The 17,370-nt window shown below is 39.7% G+C and overlaps 1 protein-coding gene across 3 annotated transcripts in view; it reads right to left on the bottom strand.

Moving 5' to 3' along the window:
• Positions 1-17,370, bottom strand: part of LOC144681546 (ubiquitin carboxyl-terminal hydrolase 53-like) — a 130,482-nt gene that overhangs the window by 100,772 nt on the left and 12,340 nt on the right. For 2 of the 3 annotated variants that reach the window (XM_078543209.1, XM_078543227.1), the window contains exons 2-3: positions 10,799-10,891; positions 3,300-3,434 (exon numbers count right to left, since the gene is read on the bottom strand). In XM_078543209.1, the coding sequence (XP_078399335.1) occupies positions 3,300-3,434; positions 10,799-10,891 (228 nt within the window). Of the gene's footprint in view, positions 1-3,299; positions 3,435-10,798; positions 10,892-15,498; positions 15,626-17,370 lie in introns of all 3 variants that reach the window. The other variant, XM_078543219.1, reaches the window with a different exon arrangement.

The following is a 17,370-nucleotide window of genomic DNA, read 5'->3' as shown; positions in this document are numbered from 1 at the left end:
AACCAAACTCCTAGTGCCGTGGGAGATTAGACTATCAACACAGGAAAAAGTACAAATGCTGTAGTCAGAGGAGACTCAATAGTAAGGGTGTAGGCAGGCTTTTCTCCAACCATAAATATGATTACAGCATGGTATCAGGGTAAAGGATATCACAGAACAGGTGCATGATATTCTGCAAGGGGAAGAGGAACAGCCAGAGGTTGTGGTCCATGATGAAACCAATGGAACTGATTGAGGTCCTTCAGGGAGAGTTTCATGAGTGAGGAATGAGATTTTTTTTAAAATTTACAACAGAAAGTAGCACTCTCAGGATTACACCCAGTGACATCGATTAGTGAGTTCAGAAGCACCTGCACAGAGCTGGGGCCAAAGTTTTCCATGAGAGATCAACAAGTAGTATTATAAAAGATTTAAACTCATTTTGGAGGAGGAGTGAAAGCAGAAAGGAGCATAATGAAATTTGAGGATAGAGATATAACTGCAGTTATATCCCAAAATTTGCAGAAATCAGATTAAGAAAAATTAACAAAAGTAGTGAAAGAGATATTAAATTGTCTTTATGTCACTGTCCATAATGTAACTGAAAGTCAGTGAGCTAACTAACAAGTTGCCACATGGGATTATGGCATGGTTGCATGAGCAGAGATATAACTCACACAGGACCAAGAATGGGTTCTTAATATTCCTGGTTACCAAGTATTCAAGAGTGACAAAGGATAAAGAGAGGTTGTGGGCTGCATTGATTAAGGATGATGTTATAGTTCTTAATAGAACTGATGGTTCTGGGGCTGATTCTCTTGGGAGCTATTCCGTTGTTGGGTTTTAAAGGACTTAGATGGGAAATCTAATGGCAAGTTTCAAAGATGTGCAACAAAAAGAGTAGTAATATTAAGAGACTTTAAATACCTTAATGTAGACTGGAGAAAACAGCGCGAAGAGTAGGGAAGGAGAATAATTTCTGATTGTTTATAGGAGAACTTCCTCAATCAATATGTCTCTGGCTTAATAAGAAAGGAGCAGTGTTTTCTGGTTCTGGAAAATGGAGTGGGGCAAATGGAGTGCTTTACAGTAAGTGATCATATAGCTAACAGTGGCCACAATACAATTAAGTATATAGTGTAATTCTGGAAAGAGATCAGAAAATATTGAAGGTAAAAATGCTCAAATAGAGGAGAGCTAATTTCAATGGTTTAAGAAGGTAGACTGGAAAATGAAATTGCAGATTAAAGCAGCAAGTGTGTTCTGGAAGGCATTTAGGTAAGAGATTGTTTGGCATATTTCTTTGAAGGGAAATGGTACAGCATCCAAAATTAATGCACCTTGGATAACAAAGCAAATAAAAGATAAAATAAAACTGTAAAAGGCGGCTTATGGCATATGTCAAGAACAAGATTCAGTTAACAACCAGGAAGATTATGGAATGTACAGGAGTGAATTGAAAAGTTAACACAAGAGGTAAAGAGAAGTTACGAAAATAGATTAGCAGTCAACATTAAACTGAATCCTAAAGTGTTTTAGAAACCTATCGCGTAGGAGGTTAGCTCAGGAAAAGTTAGGCCTATTAAGGACCCAAGGGAAATCATAGGTAGATGACACAGTTCCAGTGTAAAATTAGCACTTTGCACCTGTCTCCATAAAGGAAGTAAATGATATGCAGGCTGCATTAAAATTTAAGGAAGTTATGAAAAGTATATTCATAGACAGAGAAGATGCACTGAAAAGATAAGCAATACTTAAAGTTCGTAAGTCACCTGGTCTGGATGAAATGCATCCTAGGTGCCTGAAAGAAGCAAAGATAGAAATAGCAAAGGCACTGGTCACAGAATTTTTAATCCTCGCTGGAACTACTCTTGTATCCAGAGGACTGGAGGGTTGTTAATGTCATACTACTATTCATGAAAGTAGAGAGGGATAAACTGAGATACAACAAGAGATTCAGGCCAATATTGGTGATGCAGAAGCTTCTGTAATCCACTATGAGGGGCAAAATAAACTTTGGAAAGACATTGGTTAACGAAGGAAAGCCAACATGGGTTAGTTCAGTGACAAGAAACAAAGGGCGGTGCTGGAATGCTTATTTTTCAGACTGGGGGATGGTTTGCAGTGATGCTGTCCCAAGAGTCAGTTTAGGGTCCATTATTATTTTCAATTTTTATAGATCTAAACTATAATGCTTCTCCCTACATCTGAAAGTATGCTTTAATACAAAACTAAGCAACACAGTAAATACTGATGAGGATAGTTGTAGACTTCAGGATGACATGGGATGGTGAAATGGACATAAGCATGGCTGATGAAGTTCATTGTAAGTGATGCACTTTGGGAGGACTAATATGGAGAGACAATATAGTATAAATGGCACAATTCTGAGAAAGATATATGAACAGACACATCTTGGTGTTCAAGTACACAAATCCTTAAAGGTGGCAGCGTAAATTGATAAGGTGGTTAAGAAAGCAACTGGATTATTTTGGCTTATAAAGTAGAGGAATAGGATATAAAAGTAACAAGATCACATTAGAAGTTTATAAATCGCTAGTTAGGTCTCAAAGAGTATTAGACCCTTCAGGAAGAATGTAAAGATGTATAAAGGGAACAGAGGAGATTTACCAGGGATAAAAACAAAAAACTACTGCGGATGCTGGAGATCCAAAACAAAAACAGAATTACCTGGAAAAACTCAGCAGGTCTGGCAGCATTGGCGGAGAAGAAAAGAGTTGACGTTTCGAGTCCTCATGACCCTTCAACAGAACTGCTACAACAGTTCTGTTGAAGGGTCATGAGGACTCGAAACGTCAACTCTTTTCTTCTCTGCCGATGCTGCCAGACCTGCTGAGTGTTTCCAGGTAATTCTGTTTAGATTTACCAGGGATGCAGGAATTCAGTTCAGATGATACTGGAACTGTTAAGATTATTTTCCCTGGCTCAGGCAGTTAAAAGGTAACCTAATAGAGGTTTCAAGATGATGAGGGGTTTTGATAGAGGCTGTTCCCTTTAGCATTTGGGTCAATAACCACAGGTAATAGATTTAAAATCATTGGCAAAAGATCTGAAGGGAAGATGAGGAGATTTTGCTCCCCACTCAAAGAATTTCCGGGATCTGGAAGATTCTACTTCAAAAAGGTGGTGGTAGCTCATTCCATAAATAATTAAAAAGGAAACTACGACAGATACTTGAGGATGAGGAATGTAGGAGGATAAGAACCAACACGAGCATGGTGGGTGAAATGACCTCCTCCTTAACTTTAAATTTCTATTGGCTTTATGAATAAATAGACCAAAATCAATGGGATACTTACAAAACATTCTGCCGCATCATCCATTAGACCTAGTTGAAAACGATGCTCATCTTTAAAGCTTTCAGCTAGAGCATTGCGCAAAACATCAGAGGGAAGGGCTTTTTCTCTGCTGTTCTGAAATTCTACAAATATATTCTGCAAGAAAACAGTTGAAAACAATGATTTGCAACAGTGGAAAAAGGTATATTTATTTCAATCTCAAGAATTAGATAAATAAACAACATTTGAAAAATAAAACTTCACAGGCAGAAATTGCCTTCAGGATGCTACATTGATCCCTCTTGGATCTGAACATGATTAATAGTGCTATTTGCATAAGTGTGTCTTAAGCCAACAGCCTTGGGTGAAGCAGATAGGGGACAACATTAGCAGAGAAACATCAAGGCCTGTGATAGGGATATGCAGTGCGGCCTAGGGTCCTGTTGTGCTGTCAGTAGTCTGTGGTTGCGAGGGCTCAGAATGTGCATCCCACGAGGGCAGGAAGGAGACAAGTGTCATCTCTTCAGTCACAAGGTTCCACTCTTTGGGAAATGACGGCACCATACATGTCCATGTTTGCAGTATCTGCTCTGCTCCACGTCCTGAACACCAGCTTTTGATGCGCCTCTGATTTTAAACATGGACTTCCAGTGAGAGTGCAGTCACTGTGACCAGCACCAGCTGGGAGACCAGAGTCACAACCACTAGTGACGGTACCACTGGTCACAAATTTCAGCACCCGACTGCAGCACTCAGCGGGCCTGCCCCCGTAACGCGGGCAGCAATCAGCGGGCCTGCCCCCGTAACGCGGGCAGCACTCAGCGGGCCTGCCCCCGTAACGCGGGCAGCACTCAGCGGGCCTGCCCCCGTAACGCGGGCAGCACTCAGCGGGCCTGCCCCCGTAACGCGGGCAGCAATCAGCGGGCCTGCCCCTGTAATTATATTGGGGTCAGTCTGATGACTGGGGAGGGGCTGTCACCCCATTCTTAATCCCTCACAAAATAAGGTATTGTTCTTGCGTTAATTATACCATTTCAAACAAGGAAACTTTAAATTCTGATTGTTTAGCTTCTAAAGTGAAAATAAAATCAAAGCACCAGAAAAAATTATCTACAGTATACAGATACATCCTCCAAACTTCTGCAATAAATAATGCTCTTTCCAAGCAATTTGTGGGGCACCACAGATAACCTGACAAAAGAACACAGAACCATATTATCATATGAATCCCTCATTTTCAAAACCAAGACATTGATATGCTATCAGTGCAACTTGCATCCTGGCAAGATTTATCTAATATTATTTGTATTTAACATTTAACTGCAAGTACGGTTTAAATTCTAAATCTCATCCAGGAGCCTAAGCAGGGAGATAGAAGCTATCCACTAGGGAGCAGCTGGAGATAGTTAACTAAGGAAACTAGCTTGAGCTGGTTTTTCTGTACCTGGGTTTAGCTAGTCCTTTTAGTTTCAGAGCACATAAATTCAGATATCCTGGTGCAACCTTGAACAGAGTGGAGCTTGGTGAGTTGAGAGCGTTAGGTGAGGAGGGGAAGGAGGTGCTCCTTTGCTTTTCCTAAATTTTTCACCCTGTAGGAATTGGTTCTTACTCTACTACAGGGAAGAAGCTCACTGTCTGGTGAGTATCTGGTGAGTGTTTACGATCTATTCTATTCATAAAGTTTAAAATAGTACAGGAATTTGTGTAAGATTAATAAAATACATAAAAGAAAATAAGTAATTGAATAAAATAATTAAGTAGTTAATTAAAACACACAAGGATGGCAGGGCAGGTGATGTGTCATGGCTGCAGCATGTGGGAGCTCCTGGATACCAGTGTGACCAAGTGCAAAAACATCTGCAGTAAATGTCTGTGGCTGATGGAGCTTCAGCTCATAGTCATTGAGCTGGCGGCTGAGCAGCAGACACTGCAATACATCAGGAAGGTGGAAAGCTACCTGGTCTTTTGTATCAGAAGGCAGTCACATCCCTCAGAATAGGGTATTTTCTGATCTGGTCAGTGGTCAGGGACAGGAGGGTGTGACTGCAGCTGAGGCTGGCAAGGGGACCCAGAGGGCAGGAGTGCAGAAGTGTCAGCCTCTGCAATTGTCCAGCAAATCTGAGGTTATTTCAGCTTGTTTGGATGAAAGTGGAGGCTGTAGGGTGAATGAGCTGACTGGCCTTGGCACTGTGGTACAGGAAGCTATTCAAGTGGGGGGGGGGGAGCAAAAAGGAATGTAGTAGTAGTAGGGGAGAGTATAGTGAGGGAGATTGACACTGTTCTCTGCAGCAAAGAGTGAGAGTCTAGATGGTTGTGTTGCCTGCTCAGTGCCAGGGTTACATTTGCTCAGGGCTGGAGAGGAACTTAACAGTGGGAGAGGCAGGATCCAGTTGTTGTGGTCCACGTAGGTGCCAACAACAAAGGTAGGACAAGGAAGGAGGTTCTGCATAGACAGTATGAGGAACTAGGCACCAAATTAAGAAGCAGAACCTCAAAGGTAATAATCTCTAGATTATTACCTGAGCTGTGTGCAAATTGGCACAGGACAAATAAGATTAGAGAAATGAATGTGTGGCTCAAAGTACTGAGGAAAGTGGGGGCTGACCGTTGGTACGGTCTACACCTGAACCATGCTGGGGCTGGCATTCTAGTGAGCCGCATAAGTAGGGAAGTAGAGAGAGTATTAAACTAAATAGTTGGGGCCAGGAATCAAATTGGAGAAAATGTGGTAAACCAAAGAGTAGAGACAAGGCAAGAGAGAAAGTTACTAAATATGGGAAATATATGATAAACAGATACGACGGAAGGGGCAGAGTACAAATCTAAGAGTAAATCAGAAGATAACGCTAGATGTTACAAAAATAATAAAAGGACAAAACTAAAGGCTCCGTACCTGAATGCACGTAGTCCTCAAAACAAAACAGATGAACTGATAGCACAAATAGAAATAAATAAGAAAGATCTGATAGCCATTAGAGACATGGCTATAAGATGACATAGATTGGGACCTGAATATTGAAGGCTTTGTGACATTGAGGGAGATGGGGAATCTAGGAAAAGGTGGTCGGGTGGCTCTGTTAATTAATGATGATATTAGCACATTAGAGAGGAATAAGTTAAGTTCAGGAAACCAGGGTGTAGAAGTAGTTTGGGTTGAGGTGAGAAATGATAAAGGCAAGACGTGACTTGTGGGAGTGGTGTACAGGCCCCCTTAATTGTAGCTACATGGTAGGACAGAGTAGAAAGGAAGAGATAATGGGAGCTTGTCAGAAAGGTACAGCGATACAGCATAGGGGATTTTAATCTACATATAGACTGGAAAAGTCAGGTAGGCAAAGGTAGTGTAGATGGGGAATTCACAGAATGTTTTCGAGATAGTTTCTTAGAACAGCACGTTCTGGAGTCAACTAGAGAGCAGGCTATAGTAGATATGGTATTGTGCAACGATATAGGATTAATTGATAACCTCTAGTGAAGGCACTGATCTAGTAGCAACGATCATAATGTGACTGAATTTTACATTCAGTTTCAGGGAGAGAAAAGTGGGTCCAAGACTGGTATTCTAAACTTAAATATTGGCAATTATGAGGAGATGAAAGCAGAGCTAGCTAAAGTGAACTGGCAAATGAGGTTAAGAGATAGATCAAAAGAGAGGTAGCGGCAGACATTTAAAGGGATATTTCAGAATACACAGAATAGAGACATTCCAAGGAGAAAGAAAAATTCCAAGGGAAGGGCCCATCATACATGGTTAATTACAAAAGTTAAAGACAGTGTCAAACTTAAAGAAAAAGCATATAATTGCACAAAGACAAGTGGCAGGTCAGAAGATTGGACAGAATATAAAAAACAGCAAAGAATGACAAAAAGACTAATAAGGAGGGAAAGGCTCAAGTACAAGAGAAAGCTAGCTAGAAACATAAAGACTGATAGTAAAAGTTTCCATAGATATTTAAGTAAGAAATGAGTTAACAAAGCAAGCATTGTCCAATAGAAGGTGAGACTGGGGAATTAATGGCAGAAAATAAGGAGATGAATTGAACAGGTATTTTGCATCAGTCTTTACTATAGAGGATATAAGTAACATCCCAGAAATAGCTATAAATCAGGCAATGGAGGGGAGGGAGGAACTCGGAGAAAATTACAATCACCAGGGAAGTGATAACTAAGCAGGTTGTTGGAGCTGCGGGCTGACAATTCCCTGGATCCTGATGCACTTCACCCTAGGGTCTTAAAAGAAATGGCTAGTGAGATAATTGATGCATTGGTTTTAATGTTCCAAAATTCCCTAAAATTCACAGAAGGTTCCATTAGAAGGGAAAATAGCAAGTGTAACTCCTTTAATCAAAAAAGAGTAGAAGACAGAAAGCAGGAAACTACAGGTCAGTTAGCTTAACATCTATCATTGGGAAAATGTTAGAAGCTATTATTAAAGAAGCTATAGCAGGGCACTTGGATAAGTTCAAGGCAATCAGAGTCAACGTGGTTTTCTGAAAGGGAAATCGCACTCAACCAATTTATTGGAGTTCTTTGAAGGAGTCACATGTGCTGTGGATAAAGGGGAATCGGTGGATATGTTGTACTTAGATTTCCAGAAGCCATTGATAAGCGCCGCATTAAAGGTTACTGCAGAAAATAAGAGTTCATAGTGTAGTAAGTAACATATTGCCACGGATAGAAGATTGGCTAGCTAACAGCAAACAGAGAGTAGGTATAAATGGGTCTTTTTCTGGTTGGCAGGATGTATAGATTGGTGTGCCACAAGGATCAGTGCTTCTTACAATTTATATAAATGAGCTGGATGAAGAGACCAAAGATATAGTTGTTAAATTTGCTGATGACAAAAAGGTAAAGGTAGGAAAGTAAGTTGTGAAGGGAACATAAGGAGGCTACAAAGTGACATGGATAGCTTAAATGAGAGGGTGAAGATCTGGCAAATGGAGTATAATGTGGCAAATCTGAAATTGTCCATTTTGGCAGGAAGAATAAAAAAGTAACATATAATCTAATTGGTGAGAGGTTGTAGAGTTCTGAGATGCAGAGGGAACTGGGTATCATAGTGCATGAATCACAAAAGGTTAGCATGCAGATAGAGGAAGTAATTAGGAAAGCTAATAGATTGTTTTTGTTTATTGCGAGGGGAAATGAATACTGAAGTAGGAAGGTTATGCTTCAGTTGTACAAGGCAATGAGAAGACCGCATCTGGAGTAGTGTACAGTATTTGTCTCCTTATTTAAGGATGTAAACGTATTAGAAGTCAAGGGGTGGCCATATTGTCTTATGAAGAAAGGTTGGACAGACTAGGTTTGTATCCACTGGAGTTCTGAAGAGTAAGAGGTGATTTGATTAAAAAATAAAAGATCCTGAGGAGTATTGACAGGGTGGATGTGGAGGGGATGTTTCCTCTTAGTGGAGAATCTAGAACTAGAGGCTACTGTTTAAAAATAAGGGGTTGTCCATTTAAGACAGAGATAAGGAACTTTGGAACTCCCTTCCTCAAAGGGCAGGAGAAGCAGTCTTTGAATATTTTTAAGGCAGAGCTAGATAGATTCTTGATTAACAAGGGATAGGCAGCAGGTCACAATCAGATCAGCCATGATCTTATTAAATGGCCGTGCAGGCTCGAGGGGCTGAGTGACCTACTCCTGCTCCTAATTTATATGCTCACATGTACATATTTTTTAAATTAACAAAATTGTAAAATAGTGATTGAGACTTGAAGAATTTCACAGTTTTGAACTCATGTCATGCTCAGATCATATCATCCTGGCTAGTTTATAAAATTATATATTTTTTAATTAGACAAAGGCTTTACACTGACCAAAGCCTGACTAGTCACAAATCATACAAAAGGAATTTCTGGCCTTCAGAAAACAGCAGGGACCTTGTTATCTCTAAAGACGCACTAATGCCCACCTGTGACTGCAGAAATCAAATTCCAAGGGAATGCACAAAGACCCTTTACATTTCCAATGCAAAGCTCTGGTCCATGGAGATGATATATTTGTAAGGACAAAGGGATCATGAAATCTCTGTAAACTTATTAATGGATGAAACATTAACCATCTCAAGAATGTAGAGCAGGAGTATACATTCTTTGTCCAAACCAAAGGGAAGAAGTAGGAGTTATGTCACATAATCCCCTCTCCCCCAAGCTGTTAGAACCTGTAACATTGCCTTGTGGAGCTGAACAAAGGCAGTCTGCCATCTTCCATCAACCAAACAGCAGAATAACCAGGGCTCTATCCAGATTTAAATTACCTGACCCTCATCTACACTGTTTCGATAAGAACCTCTGAACTTCCGTACCAGTGCCTACTACAAAACTAATTCATCTTTACATGCTTCTCATATCATGGAAGTCAGCGCTACTGGAAAAGTGGATCACCCAGCATCAGCTTCAGCCTGCTAACCTCCACTGAAGGAATACACCATTGGACTTTTGATTCTGGACTTACATGAAATAATAATTTGTATTTTGTCTGTGGCCTTTGCCCTTTACCTCTTTTGTTGTGTGAATGTACGGGGTTACGTAGTGATGCCCCCTCCCCGCGTTGTGTGTGTAAAATAAACTACTCCTCTGATTTTACCCTATCTCAAGTTTACTGTGGCGTTATTAATAGAGAATTGGATCACTCCAAAACTGAGGAGTTGAGGATAATAGGCCACCACTTATAAAGGGGAAATCAAAAATCAAAAACACCTTTCTGTTTACAAAATGGGTTGTGAGGGGAGAAATCAGGGCTGTTTTAAATTAAACCCCCTCCTGCCAGTAACACTAGGAATTAAAGATTTAGAATAGAAGGCAGGCCATGAAATCTTGATTTCCAGAGGGTGAGCTTGAGATAAGAGGAAGTTTGTATATTTGGGCCTTGGCGGGAACAAGAAAAGAAAGTTCGAAGAAACACTGGCCACAACACTTTTGAAAAAATCAAAGTCCAGCAATCTTGCAATAGAGAGGGACTAACTGCCTCAGACAAGCTTATCTTCTTGTATTCTGCCCATGCACAGGTGAAAGGTAATACAGATACAGACAAAGGTTTAGTATTTTATATCATTAAAATTAGTTTGAAGTGAAAACAATGTTTGACACAAAGAAAGCAACTTTAACAATGGAGATGTGGGAATCCTGAGGTCAGAAGTGATAACTGAGTCAAAAAACAGGTAGAAAAGGAGGAGGAAGAATGAAATTGGCACCAATAGATATAAGATGCAGTTATTGGTAAGAAGCAGACAAGTAGCCACACACAATAAAAGCAAGGTTTAAAAATCTTTCAGAAAGTTGCTAAATTTAGAAGTCTTCGACAATTATCAATTACAAATTGATGAGGGGTTAATAAAATGTATTAAACTTAGAAATGGCAGCTTTCAAAATGTCAGGTCTATGAAAATATATATTAACATGCTCAAATAAAGCCCAAATTAACTGCAAAGTTACTACAATCACAAATGGATAATTAATAAATTTCAAATGGCTGCACTGCTGCAATAATGTCTGAATGTTCAAAGTTGACTTTACCTTCAAAGCACAAAAAATGCAAGCATTTCCTGAGCATACATGTCCAGGCAGCTGCCTCAAACTGCGTCGGAAAATGTCCAGGTGCCACAGGATCTGCAGGGAGAGACAGGCTACAGCTGTAAAAGTAACCAACAGAAAAAGGATGCCTTCAAAAACACAACTAGCGTATAGATATAAAAAGTTATCTTTTTAAGAATTGTACTTCCATTGAAGACAAACATATGAAGGTACAAGAATGCTCTGAAGAGTCATATGGACTCAGCAAGTTAACTCTGTTCCTCTCTCCACAGATGCTGCCAGACCTGCTGAGTTTTTCCAGCATTTTCTGTTTTTATTTCAGATTTCCAGCATCTGCAGTATTTTACTTTCAGACTATTGCTCCATAGTCCTTAATGTCAAACATATCACATTAATCTTTTAATCAAACATATTTTCAAAGGAGACAAAATTTCCCACACATCAAAATATATCACTAATAAACTCTCTTGTTGGCTCAGTGAGCAGATATTTCTTTCTGGTAAAGAGGTTGCAGATTCAATCCTTATCCTGTGCTGTCAGGACAGTTGGCACAAGCACAATTATTTAGCTTTAATATTCCAGGTTTTAGGGAGGAAAGAGAACTGAAAATGCCTGTCTGAAATTCTGCTATAAAGTATACATATATCATTCTGTGGTCAAACAAGTTGTTCACAATCACTTTCTAGGCCCATCACAAGACTGGTCAGTTGGAGATACTAGAAGCTTGCTGGGTCAGTGACCTATTCCCCAAGAGTAATTTCTTTCAGGAAGGGAAGAATATTAAAGTTGGGGTGGGGGGAATCATTTTTAACAAAATACAGTAGATTATACGTCAAGCTCTTACATCAACATACACAACCTAGCCAAAAGAGGTACAGGGATCAGCTACTGATACTGAAGAAAGGGGTTAATACTCTAAGAAATGAGATAAGAATGACTGGACATAATGAAACCCCACCACTCCCATAGCCAAACACTATCCCAATAAACAAACCTCAGCTGCTAGAGCAGACACTATTGAGAATCAACAAACCACTATAACTAACTCTTAACCTAAATCTTAATTTACAATTCTTAATGTTATTTATTCAATGATTTGACAGATTTTAACAAAGTACTCTACATTTTTTTAAAAACTCTTGATACACATGCCAAGCAAAAAGCCTTCACTTTTAAAATACCAAACTAAAAAGAATCATGGCCAAATCCTGCTGAAATGGTTAGAACACAACCAATAATTGAAACTTGACAGCTTGAAGATCTTAATCTAAGCTTTCCTGACATGACCAGATCAAGAGATTTTGCTCCCAACTGTGGTAATCAAGCAGACTAGTCTCAATGATCTCCAACAGCTGAACTCTGCTCCTTAAACAATGGCTCATTTGTTCCCTGCTCTCTACTCCAACGCTTACTTTACACAGAGGTGTCAGCTGTGGCTCAGTTCATAGCACCCTCGCCTTTGAATCAGAGGGTTGTGGGTTCATGTCCCACTCCTGGAAAAACCAAAAACTGTGATAGTACTCGAAAGAAGTTGCAATCTGTGACTGTTGGTAACTCGAAAGAGTTTCAGTTACCACAAACCCATCTTGTTACTTTCTTTCTGTTACTTCCCTCTCTGAATTAAAAAGCTTCCGTAAACCTATTTTCTTTGAATATAAATTCAAACTCCAACCCCTTTTTCCCCCTTCCTGACATTCACCACTAAAAGCTTTCAGATGTCACTGAGGTATAGAAATGGAAGTTGTCACTGTTTGTCTCTATACCTCTCACTGTTCGCTTTCTGTTGCTCTCTCCCATTTTTATTCTTTCTCCCAGTGTTTTTCCCTTTACTGTTCCTAATGGTTCTCTCTAACTATATCTCCCTCTCCTCCTGTGAACTTGAATTACTGGTCCTTCCTCCAGTGATCTCTCCCAACACCATGGATCGCATTTGTATTTAATGCCTCAAGACACATGATCCAAAAGAAATACAAGATGCTTCTCCAATCAAGAGCTCCTGAGCAGCTGACTGGAGCACCTTTAATAACATTGAAGTGTAAAGAAAAGCTGAAGAATTACGTGGCTCAAGATTGGAACCATATTAAGTTGGAACCATATCAAGTTGGAAACTCCTGCAACCATAGAATTTCCATTACACAATGTTATTTCCCCAAAATATCTGGAGGTTTTCTAAGACATTTACTCGGTTTTCTCATTTTTATGATCAACTGTCTCAGTACTATGGTTGCACTACATTTCTACGAAATATCTTCACAAAGAAAACGTTAGCTAAAACTGCACAACAAATAGTATGTTTTGAAATGGTACAGTCACACCATGTCTATATGTGAATGAATCCTCAGACAAAATACGCTGCAGCAAACAATTCAAGAAATTCAACTTGCCAAGTTCAGGTTCAAATTTAGAGTAAATATATAATTGGAAACCCACTACAAAGAAAAAGCAAAGAAATGGATAACAGAAGATTTTTATTGCCATAAAATACAAACAGGGTGCAAAATGCATACGAGTTGGCATGGATCAAAAGTTACATGAAGATCCATTCACTGCAGCACCTTTAAAAATAATAGGGTTTTTGTAAACAATAAATATGTAAAATGCCACAGTAATACAACCTACATTGGTTTTATTAGTGTAACAGGATATAATTTATTTCCAAGTTAAGAATATAATTTGTATTTCAATACCATTCTGCATGTGTTGTGCATTTATAGATGTTTTACAACCTTAAGTAAGGAGATCTGGGAAAAAAAAACCCATTGCAGTTATCTTCCACAGGGTCACTCTTAAGCAGGAACAGCACATCAACCACAGTGTCACATCCCCCTCAAGACGAATCTCAGCTAATTCTATGGTAGGTCAGCACCCCAGTATAGCACAAGTTTAGAGTCTAATTAGTTCAAATGATACACACATTAGACAGATTGTCTACTGTAAAAACAAAGCTGCATTATACAACAAATTGTTTTGCAATATATTTTGTGAATCTATGCATTGAGCTAAACTCATAATTCAGCAACAAGTATATCGAGCATAGCAAATGAAACATCAGTCTCTTGTACTCCTGTATGCTCTGGAATTTGGGGGGAAGAAATCAACAACATCACGTGGTTTTTCACAAATACTTCATCGCTCTTCCATTTCAAAGCCTTCCCCAGCTTCAGGCTCATTTTATAGAGCAGAAATCTTTTCCTTCAAGATCACAATGGCTTGTTGTTATTACAACACAAAGAGGAAGATGTGAGCAATCCGCCTGTGGAGAGAGCCAAAACTTAAATTATGATGGGAAGTACATAAATTGAACTGTATGCAAAAAAGCATTTGAAACATCAGAATTTTTTTATTGATTATTGATAAAATAAAGTTTAAATAACTTGCATTTTATATTACTTCAACATGTTATATAACATGAATTGGTAATAGCTGGACTACAATATGTAAATTATTTTGAGATTAAAACTTACCAGACTTGTGCAGTCTAAAGATGGACAAGCTTCTTTTTCCACCAAGTGCAGAAGTTCTGTTTCCAATATTTTTTTTCTTCTTCTTCCATATTCAAGTCTTGCAAAGACTAAAAACTTTCACATTTGCTTTTGCTGTAGTAGCAAATTATAAGTATGTCACCCCTAAGCAAATACAAATTAATGCTCTAGAATATCCTTCTTCACTTCAAACTGTTCGGAGTACTACCATCGCTTGTGAGTGACTTGAGCCCACCAGCACTTCATTTCATATGTCAAAATGCTTTCTCCAAGAGAAGGTTGAAAAACCAATATCTAAATTAATATCGATGGATTTTTTTTGCAGTTTATATAAAGCATCTGAGCTGTATATTAAAATGTCAGAGATAACCTACAGATTTGGACAGCCATTCAATCTGTCCAGATATAAGTTCCCTAATATATAACACTTAGGCAATATTTTAACTAAGTTTCATAAATTAGTTCTGATGAAAGGTCACAGACCTGAAACATTAACTATTTTTCTCTCCACAGATGGTGCCTGACATGAATATTTCCAGCATTTTACAGGCAACCTGCATTCTGAAAGTGTATCCTCTTCATAAGTAGAGAACCTCAACTATTACAATAAACTAATGGTTCTCCAGCAATTTTGTTCATAGTTTAAGCTGGGAGGTATACTATAACAAAGATGAGCCTATTACATTGCAAGAAATTGATCAAAGAGAAGTCCTTTTCATCAAGAGTATCTCAATCCTTTGTCCATCTATCCTCAATAAAGGTTTTATGTCTCTCCTTTCACTTCCTCAACAGCATTTCTCAGCTTAATTCCTCCTACTCTCAAGGACATCTCTCTCTACCTGTCCCTTTCTCTCCTCAACAGCACTTTTATTTGGCAATCCCTTTTACCTCCCTCTACTTCCTTCTGCTTTATGTTTCAGAGGCCATATGATTTATGAAATGAAGTAAAAAACTTATTTAGTACAACTTCATTTCAGCAGCAAATTTGGAAATAAAACTAAATTAATAAAAATACAAAGACAGTGGTTTATTGAACACTGCAGGTTGGGAAATGGAATAAAGTGCAAGCTGAAGCTAAGGGATCAGGGGTAGACAGATCCCAGAATGTGACACTCTCAGGGAAGTAGAGGCTAGATATAGTACAATGGCACTTATCTGGAAGTGATGGGTGCTAAAATAATTCAGTATAGCTGCACCTACCTGGAGAAAATGGCTGAATTTTTTGGTAACTGCCCTTCCCATTCCAATTGGTTGGGCTTTGAGACATGTCTTAGCTGAATGGTGGTTGGGTTCTATCACAGCTCTCATATCCCATTGGTTGACAGTCCTGTCAATGAAAGACCAATGAAATCTGAGAAAACTGACAGACAGACACACACTAAAGCCATAAACTTTAATTTCACCTATACCGTAATAAAATGAATTTAGTGGTCACACAAAATAAATTTAAAATTATTAAAATGTGAGGATATCATAATGCATTTGGTACTGGTACATTTTTATTAAAGATAAAGTAGAAAAGCATTGGAAGTTACACCTGATGCAATGGCACAATGGCAAATATTCAGGATACTGAACTTGCCAAATTAACTTGCAATCAGATGATATTCCAGGGAGAATATTTAATTAAATTAATTATTATTCGACCGAATCTATAACCAGCATTTCAATGTTTGAGATTAAGATGTGAGAGTGGGCATAAACGGATAATAACAAAAAACTACTGCAGTTGCTGGAAATCCAAAACAAAAACAGAATTACCTGGAAAAACTCAGCAGGTCTGGCAGCATCGACGGAGAAGAAAAGAGTTGACATTTCGAGTCCTCATGTCCCTTCAACAGAACTGAGTAATATTAGGAGGGGTGAAATATAAGCTGGTTTAAGGTGGGGGGGGGGAGAAAAGTTGGGGGGGTGGTGGTTGTAGGGACAAGCAAGCAGTGATAGGAGCAGATAATCAAAAGATGTCACAGACAAAGGAACAAAGAGGTGTTGAAGGTGGTGATATTATCTAAACGAATGTGCTAATTAAGAATGGATAGCAGGACACTCAAGGTACAGCTCTAGTAGGGGTGGGTGGAAAGACTGACAGGGCATTAAAGGTATAGATTTAAAAATAATGGAAATAGGTGGGAAAAGAAAAATCTATATAAATTATTGGAAAAAACAAAAGGGAGGGGGAAGAAACGGAAAGGGGTTGGGGATGGAGGAGGGAGTTCAAGATCTAAAGTTGTTGAATTCAATATTCAGTCCGGAAGGCTGTAAAGTGCCTAGTCGGAAGATGAGGTGCTGTTCCTCCAGTTTGCGTTGGGCTTCACTGGAACAATGCAGCAAGCCAAGGACAGACATGTGGGCAAGAGAGCAGGGTGGAGTGTTAAAATGGCAAGCGACAGGAAGGTTTGGGTCTTTCTTGCGGACAGACCGCAGGTGTTCTGCAAAGCGGTCGCCCAGTTTGCGTTTGGTCTCTCCAATGTAGAGGAGACCGCATTGGAAGCAACGAATGCAGTAGACTAAGTTGGGGGGAATGCAAGTGAAATGCTGCTTCACTTGAAAGGAGTGTTTGGGCCCTTGGACGGTGAGGAGAGAGGAAGTGAAGGGGCAGGTGTTGCATCTTTTGCGTGGGCATGGGGAGGTGCCATAGGTGGGGGTTGAGGAGTAGGGGGTGATGGAGAGTGGACCAGGGTGTTCCGGAGGGAACGATCCCTACGGAATGCCGTCGGGGGGGGGTGAAGGGAAGCTGTGTTTGGTGGTGGCAATATGCTGGAAATGGCGGAGGATGATCCTTTGAATGCGGAGGCTGGTGGGGTGATAAGTGAGGACAAGGGGGACCCTATCATGTTTCTGGGAGGGAGGAGAAGGCGTGAGGGTGGATGCGCGGGAGATGGGCCGGACACGGTTGAGGGCCCTGTCAACGACCGTGGGTAGAAAACCTCGGTTAAGGAAGAAGGAGGACATGTCAGAGGAACTGTTTTTGAAGGTAGCATCATCAGAACAGATGCGACGGAGGCGAAGGAACTGAGAGAATGGGATTGAGTCCTTACAGGAAGCGGGGTGTGAGGAGCTGTAGTCGAGAGG

Source organism: Cetorhinus maximus, chromosome 1 (genome assembly GCF_964194155.1).
Source record: "Cetorhinus maximus chromosome 1, sCetMax3.hap1.1, whole genome shotgun sequence".
NCBI lineage: Eukaryota > Metazoa > Chordata > Chondrichthyes > Lamniformes > Cetorhinidae > Cetorhinus > Cetorhinus maximus.
Note: the sequence above shows the minus strand (reverse complement) of the source record. Positions and strands in the feature narration are given on the sequence as shown.